At 28.7% G+C, this 21,369-nt stretch overlaps 1 protein-coding gene across 5 annotated transcripts in view; it reads right to left on the bottom strand.

Annotated features, from left to right (window-relative positions):
* LOC141532827 (uncharacterized) overlaps positions 1 to 21,369 on the bottom strand; it is a 47,169-nt gene that overhangs the window by 3,485 nt on the left and 22,315 nt on the right. For 4 of the 5 annotated variants that reach the window (XM_074251361.1, XM_074251363.1, XM_074251360.1 and 1 more), the window contains one exon: positions 1,634 to 1,836. In XM_074251361.1, coding sequence (XP_074107462.1) covers positions 1,634 to 1,836 — 203 coding nt within the window. Of the gene's footprint in view, positions 1 to 1,633; positions 1,837 to 14,624; positions 15,908 to 21,369 lie in introns of those variants that run through there. The other variant, XM_074251364.1, reaches the window with a different exon arrangement.

The following is a 21,369-nucleotide window of genomic DNA, read 5'->3' as shown; positions in this document are numbered from 1 at the left end:
CATGATATGCTGCATAATGAGTAATTGTAATAAAGATCTGCCCTGATCTTGGTCATTGAAAGTGAGAATAGTGTAATCAGAAACCCATGCCTACATACTCATAATTATAAATATATATTATACAGATCTGCATTAATACGACGAAGAAAAATATCCGTGCATACATACACAGAAAGATAATTTAGCACCACGCAACTATCAACGTAATTACATGTAAATGGGTTTTATCTTCATCACGATCCGTTTTTCTAGCAGTAAACACTTTCTCGCGATCTGTCTCTCTACTCCAGGTTGTTTTGTGCTGAGTTTTATTATCATTATTATTATTTTAACAACTCACACATATTTTAGGCTCATCCATATATGTGCATACCGAGACAAGACCGTGGAATACGTATTTATACACATATTTAAAGAGCAATGTAATGTTAATTGGTTACTTGGGACTTGAGTCTGCGAGCAGTCTTAATTAAACCTTCCGTTCATTCCATACCATCGTCGTTCGATTTCTAACTCTTATACAATACCTACACGGTGATTAATGTGGGCCGAGGTTTCGCATTTACTCTGTATTCTTAACTTAAATTATACTGTCATTACCATTAAATATAATCATTATTTTTAATAAAAAAAACTTCGCTAGATCTCAAATCAAATTATTATTATTAATTTTTAATAATTATAAATTTTTTGGAAAGTATTATTATTTATTTATTTTATAAAAAAATTATTGAGTAATACAAGCCTAAAGAATTTAAAAAATTGTAAACGTAAAAGATACAACAACTGAAGGTTGTTAATGACAAAGCAAATAGTAATGTAATTGTCACTGTAGAACTTACGTTTCACTTCCGTTAAAAGTTAAGAGCTACATAAAACTAGTCAGTAATATAACGATAATTTGTCAGCTAACGAGTGAATTATTTTCGCTTGGCCAGCACGCAACTTTCCAAAGCAACTAGCGAAATCAGTCATGGTCAATCATCCTACGAGAAAGAGAGAGAGAGAGAGAGAGAGAGAGAGAGAGAGAAAAAAGTTCTGTCCAAGTCTGGCTACCACCAAGCTTGCTCACATGCTTTTAATACCAAAGGTTATCGGAAAGATCTGATACGATCGGCTTATCATTAATCAGATTCATTAGCTCTTTAATATCGGAACCAATAATGAGAAGTTGGACTAGAGACTGAAGACTTGACTTTCTTGATATACTTGTTAATTTAGCTTTTTTTTTGCGAGTTAGATGCGGTATTAGATTGTTGAGTTTTAATTGGATTTGAAGAGAAACTGTCAGGCTTCTGGATTTGTGGTTTGGTAATTGGATCCAATTATTGTGCTTGGTTGATCGATACCAACAAGGAAATCATGAGAAAATTTTATTTTACTTTCAGATTTTTCGTTGGGGAAATGTTAGATCTGATCAAAAATAATATCTAAATGAGATCTGATTAATAATCAGATCCAACAAAATTTATTGACCATTTCTGTCAATATAAAGAAGATCTTAAGAATTAGGTCATCTTAACATTCCGATCTGTTTACTAAAAGAAAATTGATTGGAAATCAAGTGGAATGCAGATGTTGCATTACGAGCCTGTTTAATTAAATTATGTTAATTTAATTGAATGATATTTACCCAAAAAGTAGCAAGATGATCGCCTTTAGAATTACTCAATGTAAATCCAAGTGCGAGTGCATGTGGTTGACATATTCCAGGCGATGCTTGACGAAGGTTCAGTGCCCTCAGTGCAAGTCTCATTGGTGTTCCTTCTACCCATAGCCAGCCCATCCTAATCGATACCATTTGCCTTTCACCTAAGTCCTCGACATACAGCTCGCCTGCAACAAATAAATTACCATTTTATAATGCTTTATTTATATACTCAATAAATTATTTTAATAACACTAAACAATAACTAAATTATCATTAATTATTATCAGATATTAATTTTAGATACAGAGGGTGAAGCTGCCAAGTTTCTTTTTTTTTTTTTTTTTTTTTTATTCTATTAATTATTACAATTGTAATAAAGGGAAAGTATAAATTCTGGAGTTTTATTTATTGTTTAATTACAAATACGCATCGGTAAATACGTTAATACTAGTAATATCAGCAATAATTAAATAATAGAAATTTATATATTTTATCTTTATTATATTGTATTATGTATTTATTTAATTTTATTAGTTCAAGCTTTCGATGAATTTATTATATATTTTTCACTTAAAATTTTTCCTACTCTAGTTTATTTAAGTCTCATTAATTCATAGGTATAAGATCTAATTAATTAGATCTAAAAGTCAAATCATAGGTAATCGATAGAATTAAAAATTACGAAAAATTTTTGTAAATCCTTAATTCCCCTTTTAAAGAAGAGAAACTAAAATTTTCTAGTCACCTAAACATAAAATAACAAAAAAGAAATTACCAAATAAATATTTATTCCCGTAATCAACCATGCCGGCGGCGTGTGTCAAAATGAATAAACTGTGGGAGTGAACATCTAATAGTATGCATTTACCGTATTCTATTGTTGATTAAAAATACAAAATTATTGATGAGAAAACTTCAGCAATAGAGACAAATCTCAGCGTTTAGTTAACTATATAATAACATAATACTATTTTCTCAGAATTACCAACGTTGATTTTTAAATACCCACGTACACGACTCGGCAATAAATTTTTCTTTCCATATCACTGGGCAGTGGTTTGATAAATCGGCTCGCATTTTTAAATATGTTATTTAAATAACTTTCGAAATATTTATCGCCGTTTTCAAGGTCTTATTCATAAAATAAAACAAAAACGGAAACAACAATCACAGAATGAGGAGACGACTCACCGAGTTATCGATCCAATTATTCATTTTAATTGTTAGTCATTGCTCTGAAATTCGTTAATTATCATCTTTGAAGATTTATTAATTACAATATTACCGTGGCTTTTTGCTATAATTTCTGACTTTCTTTGTTCTTGTAAAAATTCCGCGTAAAGTCGTGGGTTCGAATCCCAGTGACTGAATTTTTTTTTTTAAATAAATTCCAACCTTTCCGGTTATAAAATGTAAATGCAAATAATAGTAATATTTATTTAAAAAAAAAAAAAAAAAAAAAAAAAAAAAAAAAAAAGGCCTTAACAGCCACAAGGTAACATTTTGAAATGATGATCCGGCGAGTCTTATTATATTATACATTACGGTCTTTTAAACTCTGTCACATCTTGATCCATCATTTTGAAACGTTATAATAAACCCCTTTCACTGAACCATGAGACTATATACATCAAAAATTTTAGTCGTCCCCGTTCCCCGTTTGTTATTTCTATCTACAGTCTCGGTATCTTCATTACATATATTACCAAAGACTTATGAATTATTTATTTATTCACACATAACCAATTGCCCCGGTGTGCTATACTACCAAATTAATATCAATTTTTCACGCTATTGTCTGTTTTTTTTATGTTTATTTATTTTCTTTGGATCCATTTGAGCTTTGGAGGTTACCTTTACGGTGACTTGCCCAATCGCTGACTGGGATTGTGAATTGTGGATCCATGGGTAGTGTCAACTGCGTGACGAAGCATGTCAAGGACCAGTTCCATGATGTTTTATGCATATTATTACTATTGCTTATGCAATAATTTCATATTTTTTATTATTTTTTTTATTAACCAAACCTGAGAATTTTGAATTCGTAACTACTGTCGTAAACAATTGTTCAATTCTTCGTTTTGTAATCCAGTAGAATGATACAGTTGGTTAGTTTTATGAGGTAGGACTGCTAAAATTTACTTTAAATTTTATTTTAGTGATTTTAATTGCAAATTTAGATCTAATTAATCAGATCTAGATATTTGGATCCAATCAATAAAATCTAAACAAAAAATATTTTTTTAATAAAAATTTATTGCAAGAATTTTTCAAAGAAACTACTAATAAGATCTAATTATTTTTTTAATGGAAGCGTTAAAATGATTAATGGAATTTTTGCCGGTCTAATAAAAAAGGGTCATTAATTTAACCGTAAGTCCGTAGTTATTAATTACCAACACTAATTATCAGGTGATTCATACCCAAAAAAAAAAAAAAAAAAAAAAAAAAAAAAAAACGGGAATTAAACACTATGTAGTGATATAAATTTATCTTTTTCTTCTCTACAAATGTCGATAATTTAAAACATTTTTTTTAGAGAGTTGATATCTAAAGCAGGAAGGAAATTATGGTGGTAGAAGTGAAATGCATAGACGGAGTACGTGAAAGTGACAGAAATAATGTGCGAAGTCTACAGAGACATGTTTTATTACTGCGTGAATGTGTGTGTTGTTAAAAGAACGGCATAGATTGTGACTGTGGCGAGACGAAATAATACAATATAATGATAATTATATATAAGTGAGTACTTCTATCCAGTGTAGCGAGCAGAGCATGGACCAATGCTATATTATTGTCACGAAACCGGAAATGAGATATTGTAAAAGCGAGAGTTATTTTTAAAATTAACGGAAATTATATTTTATCCATTTCATTTTATCAAAATTTATATCATATTTTTTATTTTTAGCAAAATTTTTTTTAGGAGTTTCATTTCTTCACTCTTAAAAAATTTTTCTCAAGACCCCAATAAATTTTTTAAAAATTCAGTACACATCTGACTCTAGCGAACATCCTGAAGCTTAGAAAAAAAAAAAAATTATTGAAGAAAAAAATGAATAACCTAATTGCCTAAATTGAGTGAAGAATTCAACCGAGGAATTGTGATTAATAACCGTCGATTATTAAAAACAAAAATCGGTCAGTTATCTCGGAAGATTCTAACGGTTCGTAAATACCATCGACACTTAACTTGTACTTCCTTATCCTCGATAATAATAGTATACAATTTAATTTGCATTAAAACTAACACCAGTCTACAGTACTATTAAAATTATAATTCAAGTTTCCTTTTTATTTTATTTTCATAACACTCCTATTAATTTTTCTTAAGAATTGAGAATGTCGGTTATGAGTTCAGATTTGCTCGGTTAATTCAAACAATCTTTTTAAATTCATTTTTTACGTAAACGGCAAATACCCTGAAACCCGGCATGCGTGCAATACAATAAATGTCGATGTATGCAATATGCCCGCATTTCTTATGAGAGTTAAACTGTATCGCGAGTACGTAACAGGGAAGAAATGAAGACGGAAAAAAATAAAGAGACGAAACCGTTTTCTTTATGCAGTAATTGTACATCGTAAACCGTTAGTTTGTATATATACGATAGTTTGTAATGGTGGATAGGCGAAACTGAGGTAACTACTTAGTACTTACTACTGTACATTGTATTGTATCAACTAGTGCAATGAGTATTTTTTTTTTTTTTTTAGTTGTTATTTAACTGCTTGCTCTGATGCACTTGCTTTGATCGTAATTATACTAATTTATTTAAGTTTTTATGCTCTAGATTTAGTCATTGAGATGGTATTTGAATAACGAGGTATTTTGTTTACGAATTTTTTTTTTTAATTAATATTTATTACTCCTAAGTAGGTTTAATTTTTTTATTACTTTTGTAATGATGGTAGTCATAATTATTCACTGTATTTTTATTATTATTACGAGCAACCTTGCAATCACTATGTGAACTATTAATAAACAAAATTTTGTTTTTTTAAATAATTAATTTTGTTAAATTGCACTGTAGTTTCTCAACTATTGACATCTATAAAAATATAAGCTCATCTCGACGTTATGTTCATCAAGAGCTTTCATTTGAGTACCCACATGCATTTTTAATATACATATATATATAAAATATATAAATATATGAAATATATGAAAAATTCATATGGGTACTCAAATGAAAGCTCTTGATCAATTTAATATCGGGATGAAATTATATTCTTAAAAATGTCATTATTTTACGAGATAAAAGGTCATTTTTTATAATAATAAAATTGCACTAATTCTTAACCAGTATTTACATATCTACCTCCAAAATTTTTTATAAAAACAAACAATATTATTTTTCCAAGCAGTGAATATAATAAAGTCTGCAGAGTGAAAAAAAAAAAAATAAATAAATAAAAAATAAAATAGTGGAACTATAAATCTAGAAGAAGGATCGTTGAAAAGACTTGGTGGTAACTTGTGTCCATATCATTAGACGAGTATTACAGCTTGGGGTGAGTGGGGAAAACCTCTGTGAGTTTTAAGATGAGTAGGCATAAATATTAATGTCCAGTGTAATTGTGTCTCGTCATCTTTAAAAATATTATTTAAAATTTTCAACACCAACCCCTGTCCTGCTTGCACCTCAGCCTCTCTCGCCTTAGCTTAGCTTACACGCATTTTAAATTCCTTTGTTCCAACCGCATAACAACTTGGCTACTTGTTACACCCGGGTACGGAATTCTTGTCCTCCAGGTTGTGCTTGGACACCTCGACACAAAGCCAAGTGACCAATGAGGATTCTATTCACACGACAAAAATCTAAAGAATTTGTTATAGTTTAAGGATAAATAATAATAATCTTGGCCAAACAAATAAAAAACCTTTTTTTAGGTAAAACCTGATTTGCTAAACCGCTGACATTTGTTAATAATATTTTATTTTATAATAATAATAACAATAATAACAGAAATAATTGAATGGTTTCTATTTCAATTAAGCGAATAATGCATTAAACTTTATTTTTATTTATTTAAAATATATTTCGAGTTTATCATTATTAAAATTCCATGTTGCGGTTTCACTTTCACCTATAAACCCATCGATTCCTTTATTACATATATAATATACCGCAGTATCAAGTTAAACCTCTTAGGCTAGATATATATATATATATATATATATATATATATATATATATATATATATATATATATATATAAATAAAATATATGTATATATATCTCGTCATAGGTATTTGAATTTTATTAAAATTAAATTTCTCTCGTTTAAATCGAGCATCGAAGCCTAACGACACGCCAGGTATTTTATTTTTCACTTGAATAATTAATATCAATAAAGGAAAATAATTTGCTTTTATGGCTATAAATATACCAAGTAGAAAATATAATACTACTTTGAAATAAGATTTTATTCTGTAAGAAAATCTTTGTCTTTATAAAATTCAACTTTTCGCGAAATTGATTTTATCGATACTTTTATTGGTAGAATTAAATTTTAGACAGATACTAAAGGCTTAGAAGCCAAAGAATACCTTTAAAATCTAATATGAATTTTATTTTTAGAAGGTCAAGTGGAAAATTTGATAAAATTGATTAAACAATATTTTTTTAATTTTTTCACTCAATTTATTGGAATTGAGTGTTTAGCTCTAATTAATTAGATTAGGTAATAATAAAATAACAGTAAAATTTTTTATTATCAAGAATAAAAAATCCAAAACATTTTACCCAAAATAATAAAATTAAATTTAAAGAAAAAAATAATTTTATATAAAAAAATTACAGTTCGGAATTTTGTCTTTAAAAAAAATATTCTTCCTCTAATAAAAAAAAAAAAAAAAAAAAAAAAAAAAAAACCTGAAATAAACAACGTAATAAAAAAATTTGTTTTGTAGTCCTAACAATTGGAAAAAAAAAAAAAAAAAAAAAAATTATTATCTCGAATTTATATTTTTTACTCAAATAAATAAAAGATTTAGTACCAAATTCCTAAAATAAAAGCCGGAAAAAAAGATATCTAAAATTAAATATCCTGTTTTTTAAGGCAGCTATTTCTTATAGTCTGGCAAACGGCACACATTTTAATAATCTTTCCATCTCCCTCTCTTTTCTCACCTGTGCCCCTCTTAATAATGCTCTTACAATAACAACTATTTCTTGTTTCTTATTATATTCCATTTCGTATTTTACAATACACGAAAGTCCGCCCCAAATCCCAAGATAGAGAAGTAAAGCCGCAAACCGGAGCCGGTGGCTAAATAAACAGACACACGCACACACATACACAACGGTTAATGGAAATAAAATTGCGTCTTTCCATCTCCCTCTCCATCCGGTGTGGAAAAAAGTAAAGGTAGATCGGTCTAATACCGGTTTTCTTTTGCCTTACAAACAGTGCGCTCCCCCAAAAGGGAAATTATAAAGGGAAACATTAATAAAAATCTTTTTCCGATTTACTCCACTGTTTTATTTTTTAATTTTTATCTTTAAGAGGGTGACCAGAAGTAAATAGGAGAGGGACCTTTGTAATTGTCCAACGGTCGGTTAATATTATTCCTTAGACGTCTCAATCGGCGTATAGCTATCGTATACACTGTACGTAGTTGGTAGTTAGTCGTGTCCTGTAAGCCATTATTATTATGTACGTACAATGTATGCACAATGGGTACCGCAGAATAGAGGGAATTTGTTGAGCTTCCAGATCAAGATAAAAACTAAACATTCTCGCACAACTTTTCATTCTTTACCTTACTTAAATACAATAATATCTGCCTACTGTTGGATACATACTCTATACTCTAATGTATAATAACGACTATCTGATATTATGCAACAGCTGTTCGGCTAATTCGCCGCCATTTTATCTCCAAGCGCCATCTACTTGAAAGACGCTGAGAAATACTTATGAGTTTCCGCGGATTTATCAACCAGGCTTTATTCAATGAGTTATGACTATTGAAAAGTAAAAGCATGATAGATGTATATTTATTCTTTTTAGTTTCAGACCCGGTAAGGTTGCTTGAAAATTTCAATTATGCATTAGAATTTGATTTTATCAACCAATGATACCTTGGAATTATTATTGATCGAATCAAGTCTTAGTTCTAGAATATCATAATCAAGGTAAGAAATAAAAAAAAAAAACAGAATAAATCATCAGGCGAAATCGAGAATAAATCCCTCCTTTTTGGCGATAGATATCCGAGTTGAAGTGAAAGCTGTCCATTTGTATCCACGATTTAAAAACTCGTAAAGTGGACATAAAAAAGTAAACATCGCATCGAGTCCACCGGGTTTAAATCCTACAACAACAACAACAACAACAACAACAACAACAACAACAACAACAACAACAACAACAACAACAACAACTACAAATGTAGTTAGTAGTCAGTTACAATTACCATTAGCATTAGCATTGCCAGGACAACCGATGCTTTTCTCCTCCCTCTCTAGTCTATTCTGTCTTTCCTTTTACTGAATAAAATAAAATAAAAAGCCATAGTCAGAGGACATCAATACATTAACATAAGCCACTACCACCATTATTCATGAATACTAAATAAACACAAACGTGTATGGACTACTTGCCGGAGTATACTGCTAAACTTGGACATTAAAAGTGTTGAGTTGAGTTATATAGATATGCCTCAACCGAATAGGCAATAGCCGATTATTAGCGCTATTGGTCTCGGTTCGTTTACCAACCTCCAGAGTCGCTGTTCTCCAGAACTTACTGTCCCTCAGAGCGTGTCCACTAGGCTACCAATAAGGAATATTAAGTATCAGGATAAATATAACTACCCGTTGCCAGCAAATCTAATCCAAGATTGACAACCGACAAATCCACGCTACCATCACGTTAATTTGTCTCGAGTTATTAAGAGACCTATTTTATCAGCTCCATGTTCTGGTCAAGGAATCTGGGTCAATTGCCAGCGATACCTGTGTATTAAGTAATTATTCAAGTTGTGCAAGTCAATTCTAATGAAAGGGTTAATTAGCTACTCAGTAGGCTCATTTTACGGGTCGCTAGCTTTCAGGGTTCGGTGATTAGCGAGCGCGCAGGCGCGGCGGCCATTTCAAGGCAATCCGCCATCTTGTCGAGCACGTCGGAAAACTAAATTTTTACCGTTTTTGTTAAGTTTTAAGATTTTTTAAGGGAATTTTTGCAGTGTTTATGATTTGTTAGTGAATTTAGAGCACATTAAAGGTATTAGCAGAAAAAAATTAGTCAAAGCCTCGCGTAAGTGGACTAAACTCGGATTTGAATGTGCATGACATACTTAAAAAAAATATTTTGAATAGCGTACTGAATTAAAATGTCCGAAAGCTATGTCATTGACACACGTAACAGTACAACTCACACATCCGTGACGTTCTACTTATCTCCGAACACATAGCGGAATGCGCCTGGTTAACCCAGATCGCAGGAAAAAAGTATAATCCAGCAATACAACTCAAGTACGTACGAACTGATCAAGACGAACACACATGTAATATTTATTAAAATCGTCAAATGTTTTTATTGTGAATAAGGCTTTCACAAATCGATAAGACAATGTGGATGATTTTTAAAATAATTTATTGAAAGAGTTGAAATGAAGAATGAGAAAAAGATGAGAAAAGCCTGGAAATAGAGACAGAAAATAAACAGACGGCTGTTTAGTTGGAAACTGAATAGCACTGGGTCACATGAGGTGCAACGCCCTGACCTCTCTCTCTCTCTCTCTCTCTCTCTCTCTCTCTCTCTCTCTCTCTCTCTCTCTCTCTTTTTATCTTCCTTCTTGTTGTCTTGCTCTTTCTCTTTCGCTCTCTATTCCCTTTTGTATACGGTATTATTCTAGACTTCCCCTCGGTTGAGTTCCAGAAAAAAACATATTTTTAAAATCACATGCTCTTTGGGTTTCTGGGAATTGGTTTGACTTTTTTTTAAGCTTTTTACAAGCAGGGTTTTAAGGTGTAATTTAAATTAAGATTGGGGCTAAATTATTGAAGATATAAAAAAATGTTTGATATTTTTTCCGTATCTTCAATATATAAACGACAAAATAAATAAAACAGGAAAGTTGCCCTAATTAGAAAACGCAAAAAGTTATTTTATCATATTGTCAACAATTTCTCTCGATAAATATATAAATCCCATGGTGAATTGAGTAAGTCGCGGCAAAGCAGAGCAAGAATGATAACTTCTTGAGACAAGTTTTAAATGAAAGATGTTTAGTAATTTTCACAACCGCTTTTCCCGTACCGGGAACTGCAAGACTGGAATAACCAGAATAGATCTTGAATCTGGGGTTTCTCCAGCGCAGAATCAACTACTAATAAAACTACTGTATACTGTATCAAATCATCGTTGGTTGTGTTAGTTTGACTAGTGTGCAATGGAGATTGAGGTAGAAAAGGAGCTTATAAATCTATATAAATATAAATCCGGCTTAAGGGGTCGCCATATACTTTTCATTCTGGATTTCTATCCTTTTATTTACAGATGCGGGTTTTTATTTTGTAAGACGTATCTTCTAGCCGCATCTGTAATTCGCGTGCCCCGGTAAGTGCCAAGGTGAGAAGGTATTATGCTCATAGGGGACAAGAAAATGATACTAATGAGTTCAACACACATTTTTTGCTACCATTTCTTCCTTCTCACGTTTATTCTGCCCTATTCTGACAATAAAATACTATTTTTTCATAAATAATAACAATAATAATCTAAGAAAAAAAATTAAATCCAATTTTGTAGCGATAAAAAGATTTGTATCAGTGAATTTAGTTGTTGATTTTGTAGTTAGCTGCGGTACCGGTTATAGTACGCTCGATATCTCTTCAAAAAGACTGTCAATCCACTAAATTCTTTTTAAAAACTATTATTGGACCCGAAATACAGGGTTCTATAAAAAAAATTGTTACAGTAGTACATTTAGTTTTGTTGTAATTGAGTAAATAAGTCTAAATACGGCGGCCATATTGGTTAGCGAGTTTTTCTTACTCAGATCGTTAGCCGCTAGATTGCGCTTGATGTATCTTATCTTTAAAAAGTATGAACTGATGCTAATTTATTTTTTTTTTTTTTTAATAATTAATATTTAATATTTTGAACTGACAGTAATTTTTTTCAATTTTTTGATTAATTAGAATTCGTTAGAATATGACTAAAAACTGATAATACGAGATTGAACGTCAATACAGATAACTAACGTCATCAATTCTCTATTGACGTATTCAATTATAACCACAACGTGCTCTAATTAATTTAATTCAAAGAAGAAATCTAATAAATTATTATTATTATTTTAAAGGGATTAATAATGTTAGGTACATAAATCAGTTGTGCAAAAAATAATTGATGAACGTTCCACAATTTTAATAGCGATGATAACAGTGGTGGAATGATTGAGATGAGTTACGGTCAATTTGAGCTTGCAACATCAACATCTCATATTCCTCTCAGATACACCTATATATCTATATATCTATATAGAAGTAATGATGTGATGGTGTATTATATATTACGCTATGCTATCCAGTGAATCGTACAAATTAGGAGCGACTGTATTCATCATTGCGTCAATAGCTTATTCAATGGCCGCGCTTTTTTATTAATTATTCGTCAACTGTCAATGACATTGTTTATTAGTTAATATTTGAATTTTTAATTTTTAAAATCTGTGATCGGTTCAATAATTTGTCCTTGAATCTTCAAATTCAAAATTTGATAAAATGGTCCAAGATATTAAAAAAATTACTAAGGACCCTTTTTTCTAGAGAATTTAAATTTTTATTTTTGATGATCAATTTTTATATTATTAATTTTTTTTCTAGCTTCTCACTAAAACTACGAACAAGCTGGAGACCACTCAAGGCACTTAACATCCGCTTCTTTGATTCTTTCCATCCGGACAAAAGATAAAATAAATCTCTAGGGCTAGACCACAAGTAGCGCCTTTATGGGGTGTGACTTGGTTTCTTTTTAACAAACAAAAAACACTAAAGATTTCTCATCTACTTCACTCGAGATTCGCCGATTCACTGGCCTGAGAAAAAGGAAGTGCTTTTGTTCTTCGAGTGCGTGTCCGATTTCTGGGAGCTTGAATTATTTGCAAAAATTTTCTGACTTTTCAAACCGATTTTTGATTATTTTCACCCGGCGCTTGACGATGAGACATTTTTAAAAGAATTTTGGTGAATCTACTCAACGGAAAATCTAAAGCCATTCTTCTTTTTTTTGTAGATGCATATAAAATCTTGGATATTACATCAATCGTTTCTGACCTGGGTCTCAAATCTTTTCTATTCAAACTTTCTACAGATGATTTTATTTTGGTATTGATTGATCGAGTTTGCTACCTCTGTTGCTTTTGTTAAGTCATACGCTTTTGTGTAATGACAAAAAAAAATTTTAATGTTAAATAAAAATTATTTTATTTATTAAATTGCACTAATTTTTAAAAATATTAATATTTCTCGAGATACAAGGTCATTTCTTAATTATAAACCTAAAGACCTTTCTAATAATGATACCAAATTTGAATCCACAATAATATAGATTACAATAAAATAAAATACGACAGAAAACAATAACAGGAATAAATTAAATAATAAATATTTATATAAATCGTCATAAATAAATCAACAAATAATATCCAAACAAAGGAACAAAAACAGAAGATATAAACAAATACTTAGTTAATGGTTAGTACTTAATACTTTCCCTTGACTTTTAGCAGCCAAGGATGACACTAAAGGACACAACAGACATATAAGATATAAGAGAGCGGATTAAGCTAAACATAACAAGTGAACTATAAAGCGTTAGAAGTTAACAAACAAGGGCTTGCCAGACATTTTTATCTTCCACTTGTTTGTTTATCAATATTTATGTATAACTGCAATTAACCTTTGCTAAAAATTTACAGAACCAAAACTATCCGGCTGAATCCGCAAAGTTAAATATAACACTTTTAATGGCGGTTGGACGTGACCGGCTTTAATCACCTGTACTCATTTCGTTAGTCCGTATGTATTTAGATAGTACAACTAGGTATATTAATGTATGTTGATGGTATTCTATTACTTTTTACTCTTACGGAATAAATAGCGTAGTAAAAGCACATGTATGAGCTGTCCCGTTAGTGGGTACCCCAGATATCGATATACCAGCCTTCATTCAAACAATTTCTGTCTGAAAGTCGAAATCTTTTTTTATACACTCGATTTTTTGATAAAATCGATTTCCAAAATTTATAATTTAAATATTAGTTAAAATATGAAATTCTCTACAAAAAAGGTCCTTAGAATTTTTTTGATATCTTCAACCGTTTAGCCAGAATTTCAATTTGAAAGTCGCAAGAAAAATTACAGTATGGCCGCGGGTAGAACTTGCAGTTCGCAATTTTGGCACGTGGGGGCGCAAATGGCGGGAAATTTTAATTTTAAATTAATTTTTAGGCTTTATGTTACTAAATAACATAATTATGATCTATAATTTGTAATTATAGAGAAGAAAGGTGGATAAAGAGATAGAAAATTGAATTATTGAAAAGAATTAACAGGAAATTAGAGATTTAATGTTGGGCATTAGAGAAATTAGTAATAGTTATTTCAATTATGGTCTCTAATGATACTTTTAATTTAAAGAGAAATTGATAAGGCTAATCTTTGGAGAAATTTTGAGGTCACTGAAATAACTTTACTTTATAAATATTATGTTCCATTTTAAAATATAAATGCTAATTGTTTCTCCCCAAAAAAAAAAAAAAAAAAAAAAATTAATAAGATATATTTTGGCCAAAATTTTTGAAAATAATAATAATAATAATTAAAAACCATTAAAAAATTTTTTTAAAAATTTCTAATTAAATTTTATTAATAAAAAAATTATTTATTAAATAAAATTAACAATTAAAAAAATTATTTTAATAAAAATTCTTTATAATAATTGAAAAATTACCTCGAATTTTGGTATCCTGAGCAAAAGAAACTCGATGATTTTGCTGTCCCGGTTTTTTCAGCAAAACACCGACAACTTTTGGTGCCATCATCATTTTAAACTAAAAAAACAGTCGCACCTTTGGTCAAAACTGACACTGATAACTTTAAATTAAACAATTACATTTTACAAGCCAAAAATTCCCTCAGGCTCTTCATAAAGATCGGCATAAAAATCTTGATCATAAAAATAGTTTCTAACAAAAACTCACTGCGTAATTTAGCCGCATAATTAAATCAATCTCTATTATTATAATTATTATTATCATCAACAATAAACACAAAATATAAATCCGATATATTCTTCTTGGCAAAACACTTTTACTCTAAACGACCTCGGATTGGTTTTATTTTAATATAACTGCAATTCCATTTTCAACAACCTGCACGCTTGATCGAACATATAACATAAAACACGACATATTAACTCTGTACTCAGTATCAACATACATTATATACATAATACACACTCCATTATTTGTGTTTTATGTATTTACAATAATTTTAATTACAATAACTATTTATAAACTCTTATCGCTTCTTTAATTCATTTATCTTGCAATATAATTACAATTATAATTATATATGCATCGTCAATCTCCAGCACTTAGTAAAGTGAAGATTTCTTCACTTGAACCGTCAGTACTCCGATTCATTTTAAGAACAAATTGAATTGGCCTTTAAATTTTAATTATTTAGATTTTTAAATTTTAAACTTCTTTCTTTTTTTTTTTTTTTTTTTTTTAATTATTGTTTATTTACTACTATTGTTACTAACAAATACGGAGATTGTGCAGGACGCACAGCCGGCGTACGACTGACTGACAAGCGGAAGAAACGGCTGTCGTTCCCACTCTCCCCTCTCAATAAACTCAAACTCCGCACGGCGTGATATTTTTTATTCAAGATGTGTTTTATATGTGGGTATATTGAAATATGTCGACGAGCTGATTATAGATAGATGTATGAACATATATTTTATAGTTATATGTTATGAGTTTTAATAAAACAATGGTAAGACAAGTAAGAATGACGAATTTGATCCGCTCAAAAATTGTGGGCGTGAGTTTTGGGGATTAATGTGGGATAGATGGGAAAGTTTGAGTTTAAGTTATTTTTAGATTTTTAATAAGTTTTTTTAATATGGGTTTATTAATGAAGTTTGAAAAAAAATAAATAGTTTTATGGACCAAAATTTTTTTTTCAAGCCTTCAGAAATAATAAAATTAAAAAAATTTTTAAACTTATTATTATTATTTTTTTAAATTTAACTGTTGGCGTTTTTAAAAATATATGTTCATCCTGATGTTACACTCATCAAGAGCTTTTATTTGAGTACCCACATCAATTTTTTCATATATTTATATATTTCATATATATTATATGTATGTATATATGAAAAATATATAAAAAATGCATGTGGGTACTCAAATGAAAGCTCTTGATGAGTGTAACATCAGGATAAGCTTATATTTTAAAAAATGTCAATATTTGACAAAATACAAAGTAATTTTTTAATTATGTATCTCGAGATAGAGCATTTTCGAATGCAGCCTAAATACTTATCATCAAAAATAATTTTTAAATTGCAGCTTTAAATTTAAACAGACTAAATGTTTTATCCGAACCATTTTACAAGCCATAAATAAAAAACCCTTCTAACTTGACTTCAAAAAATAAAAAAAAAATAAGCTAGTAAATTTATTATTTGAGTAACGTACAGAAAGTTTAAGTAGAGTCTTAAAAGCTGAATTGTGCATCGTTGACGACTGAGACTGATGACTCAAACATCTTCCCAGTGAGTTTTTAAATAAAACCTTCACTTATAATATGATTAAATGCGCAAAGACTGCTTAGCCGTTATATCTGCACCATCTATTTTCTTAGCTTTCTTCTATTATTTATATCAAAAGTTATAAGTTATAATTTACACTAACCTGTAAATCAATCAGTTAATTTTCCTGTAATATCAATAATTATTTGTAATTAATAAAAAGTAACATTAGACAAACGCGACCTAAATTTCGAGAAGTAAAAAAATTAATAAAAGACCGGATTTGTAGTTTATTTTTTTTGTTTCTGTTGAAAACATCCGCGCTATTTTAGAATTTCTCCTCCAGACACCCTTATACATTTTTTAAACTCCTTCATCACCATCAATCCTTTCTACATATTTTATAAAACGAATAATAAAAACCTAAAGCGTTAAGGTTTTATTTGAATAAAGACAAAGACTTTTTAAATTGTCTTTATTTTATTTCTATTTGTCGGATGGTTTCATTTTATTTTAACCACAAATTTATATTACTATTTTTTTATATTCAATCATCAATATTTAATTTTGCAATCATAAAAAAAATTACTGATATATTATTTTTAAATATTTAAAAAATTTGTCATTAAAATTTTTCAATCTAAAGGTGAAATTTTAATTTTAAGAATTTATTATTGATTCTTTTTATTATTATCAGTGTATTTCGTCGATAGTGAAAGTAAAAGTCCACTTGTCTGCAAATAATTTTCTTAGACATTAACCAAGTAAATATATATATATTTGTCTATTGGTTATTATAAGACCATTTTATCTTATATAAAGTATTATTTGAGGACATATGGCTATTTTGAAGACAGTCCTCATAATTCTTTTCATATTTTGTATACTTCGAGGACTGTCTTCAAAGTATACACCGTCAATATAAAGGTTTAATTAAGGACAGCATTACTGATAGGTGTAAACCGGGACAGTGTCCCCATAATATTTAATCACCAAAAGTATGATTTAAGGACAGACGTTGATTAGTCGAAGGTATTAAATACAAGGTAAAAACACGTAATGATTCTTAAAAGTTGTTACGATTAATTTATTTTGTTCGTCATTTATAAAGTATGTTTGGTTATAATGATTGTTCATGACATTTTTTTAAGTTTTGTCGACTGATTACAGCAAATTGTAAACACGGTCAATATTAGAATTGACAACAAACAAATAAAATTTATTGGCCACGTTTTGAATCGATTACGAAGATTAAATATCAACGATTCAAAAAAATTTTTGTTCATTTGATTAATTTAAAAAACGATCGTGTTTATTAATTTCATAAATTGATATAAAAATAAATGCTATTATTATTAGAAATTAATCATTTTAAAATGTGTGTAGTAATTTCCACAAAATCGATGACAAATAATTATTAAAAAACTATTAAGCTGAAAGGAAAAATTACAAATATTTATATCGGTTTGTTCTTCTAACAGATCGTATGAGAACTTTGAGAGATATTTTCTTATCTACATAAGTTACACAAAATTTCCCTCATCTATACTTGGAGAGTGTATTTTATTAGACATGAAGTAAAAACAAAAATTTCTTTCAAAGTTTTCATACAAACCGTTACAAGTACAAACCAATATCCTCATAATGACTGTACCATAGAAAAAAAATATCTCCATAGTTGTCTGATCTCCTCATTGTACACAAGCGATGAAACATACGGTAATCTGTACATTTTATCGTTTGTATACTATGAGAACATCAGACAACTATGGAGACATTTTCATTCTATGGAACAGTCATTATGAGGACATTGGTATACAAGCGGTGAAATATACTGTAATCTGTAAATTTTACTGTTTGTATACTATGAGGACATTAGAAAACTATGGAGACATTTTCATTCTATGGAACAGTCATTATGAGGACATTGGTTTATACTTGCAACGTTTGGTATGGGGTTTCTGCCAGACATTTGTTTTTCTTTACCCATTTTCGGAAAAATATACAAAAATGAGGAAAATAACATAAAACCCGCGAATAGTACTTTATCACTTGTTTAAAATTAAATTGAATTTTAAAAAAAAAAATATGAACTTGGTTGAAAAAAAAAAAAAATTTCGTTAATTAAAAAAAATCATTTTGAAGAATTTCATTGTCTTGATTGAAGTAGATAAATTTTTTAACTTGGAAATGTTTTGTAACTCAAGTCAATTTTAGTTGAATTAAGAATTTTTTGTCTTCATTCAAATCAATAAACTCTTTAGAATTGTTATCTGAATTCAATAATTTTTCGCTTGAGGCAATTAAACATTCTTTTGTATGTAATATGATTTTTTGTCGCTTAAGGAATAATTTATTTTCCCTGATACATTCATGATTGATGTGAAGTATTAGGTATGCATACATTTTTCTTAACTTTCTTAGATTATCTCTCATTTTTATAAAAAGACAAAAAAAAATAAATAGTAACTTATGTTTAAAACCATCGATTTTATGAATTATATGAGAAGTAATTGCTATAAATATGTACGTAGAAATTGAAAAAATCAGAATACAAGCATTTTCAAAGTAGTGACCATACAAATGTCCTCAAAGTATAGACTATATTAATACGTTCAGTAAATTAAACTAATGTCCTCATAATGACTGTTCCATAAAATGAAAATGTCTCCACAGTTGTCTGATGTCCTCATAGTATATAACCGGTGAAATATACGGTAATTTGTAAATTTTACTGTTTGTATACTATGAGGACATCCGACAACTATGGAGACATTTTCATTCTATGGAACAGTCGTTATGAGGACATTGGTATACAAGCGGTGAAATATACGGTAATCTGTAAATTTTACTGTTTGTATACTATGAGGACATTAGAAAACTATGGAGACATTTTCATTCTATGGAACAGTCATTATGAAGACATTGGTTTGTACTTACAACGTTTGGTATGAGGTCTCTGCCAGACATTTGTTTTTTCTTTACCCATTTTCGGAAAAATATACAATATATAAAATATACATTCCTTTAATTAAAAAAATTATTTTGAAGAATTTCATTGTCTTGATTGAAGTAGACAAATTTTTGAATTTGGAAATGTTTTGTGACTCAAGTAAATTTTAGTTGAATCCAAAATTTTCTGTTTTCATTTAAATTAATAAATTCTTCAAGATTATTATCTTAATTCAATGATTTGATGTAATTCAATTATTTTTCGTTTGAATCAATTAAATATTCTTTTGTATGTAATATAATTCGATTGACGTTTAAAGCATAATTTATTTCCCTGAAACATTTATGAGTGCTTTGAAGTATTAGATAACCAGACATACATTGTTCTTAGATATCTTAGATTATCTCTCATTTTTATAAAAAAGAAAAAAATAGTAACTTGTGTTTAAAACTACCAATTTTATAAATTATATGAGCAATAATTACTCTAAATATGTACAGAAAATTGAAAAAATCAGAGCATTAGCATTTTCAAAACAGTCACCAGACAAATGTCCTTAAAATATAGACTATATTGATATGTTCAGTATAGCTGTCCCCATAGTAGTCGATACTTGAACAAAGTTATAGGTCCTCGAAACATCTATTACATAACTGGTCTCATATCATACAGTCGATAAAAAATTGTGTGAAAAGTTAAAAAAAAATTATAGTTCACAGAAATATTAATGTAATTTAATCTATATTGATGTTTTCCACTATTTAAACAGGTTTCTATCTACTGTCCCCAAAACATCCAATAGACAAACATATATATATATATATATATATATATATATATATATATATATATATATATATATATATATATATATATATATATGTACAAGATAATATACAAAAGTAAAGTACTTATAAATTACATTAGAAATGTTATTTATTTATTTATTTTTTTTTTTTTCGATAAAATATATCTAATCCCAAGTATTTATAAATACTATTAGATAGCGTACAGTGCATTAAAATCAGATGGTTGCCATTTATTTATTTATATTGGTATATAAATGTACAGGCTGCACTTTAACTGTTCGATAATGATCTGTATAACATTCATTTAATTGCAAATTATTTTTCGGGCGATATATTACAAACTAATAACTAATAATACAGATAATAAAATTTTAATGGATATGGAGAATGAAACTTGAAGAGTTATGAGATTATAAATATACCCGGGGAATAAAATGTCACGTACTTTTTTGTTAAAAAAAATAAAAATTATATTGATTTATTATTGATTACTGATATCTTAAAATATGTCGAGATAATATTGATAAACTGACTTTTTTGTTTATTTGCTTTTTGCTTCAGTAATTACAAAGGTTATAATTAAAATTAATATATTTTATTAATTTATAAAAGTCAGTTATTATTTATTATATTTTTTTAAGATTTATTAAAAAAATATACTGATAATAATAATAATAATAATAATAATAAACTGTATTTTTAGAATGAAAATAATATCAAAAAATTTTGAGGAATAAATAACATTTTTCGACTGCATTGATGCTCAAAATCAATGCATGATTTTTTTAAGTCAATATCTCAGGTTCTACGTATCCGATTTCAAAAAAATTTTGATATGTTATTAATATTGACACCTATTATTGGAAGGTGTAATAATAAATTTGTAATAATAAAAACAATAATTATTATTATTATTTTTATTACTACAAAAATAACAATCATGATAATGATGATTCGTAATCCATAATATAATACATGGAAATAATAGTCGACGTCTATCTTAAGTTTATCACGTCAGCGACAAGAGTCAAAGACCGAATGCAGCTTAATTTTTAATAACTCATCACTTATATTATTTTTATTCTTAGAATCATTAATATCTAATCCTATTGTGAGTAAGCGATACACTTTTACGACACAATGATTTTTTTTTATTTACGATCTGATAGAA

Source organism: Cotesia typhae, unplaced genomic scaffold (assembly GCF_013202065.1).
Source record: "Cotesia typhae breed Kobodo isofemale line unplaced genomic scaffold, CoteBio_Ctyphae contig_69, whole genome shotgun sequence".
In the NCBI taxonomy this organism is placed as follows: domain Eukaryota; kingdom Metazoa; phylum Arthropoda; class Insecta; order Hymenoptera; family Braconidae; genus Cotesia; species Cotesia typhae.
Note: the sequence above shows the minus strand (reverse complement) of the source record. Positions and strands in the feature narration are given on the sequence as shown.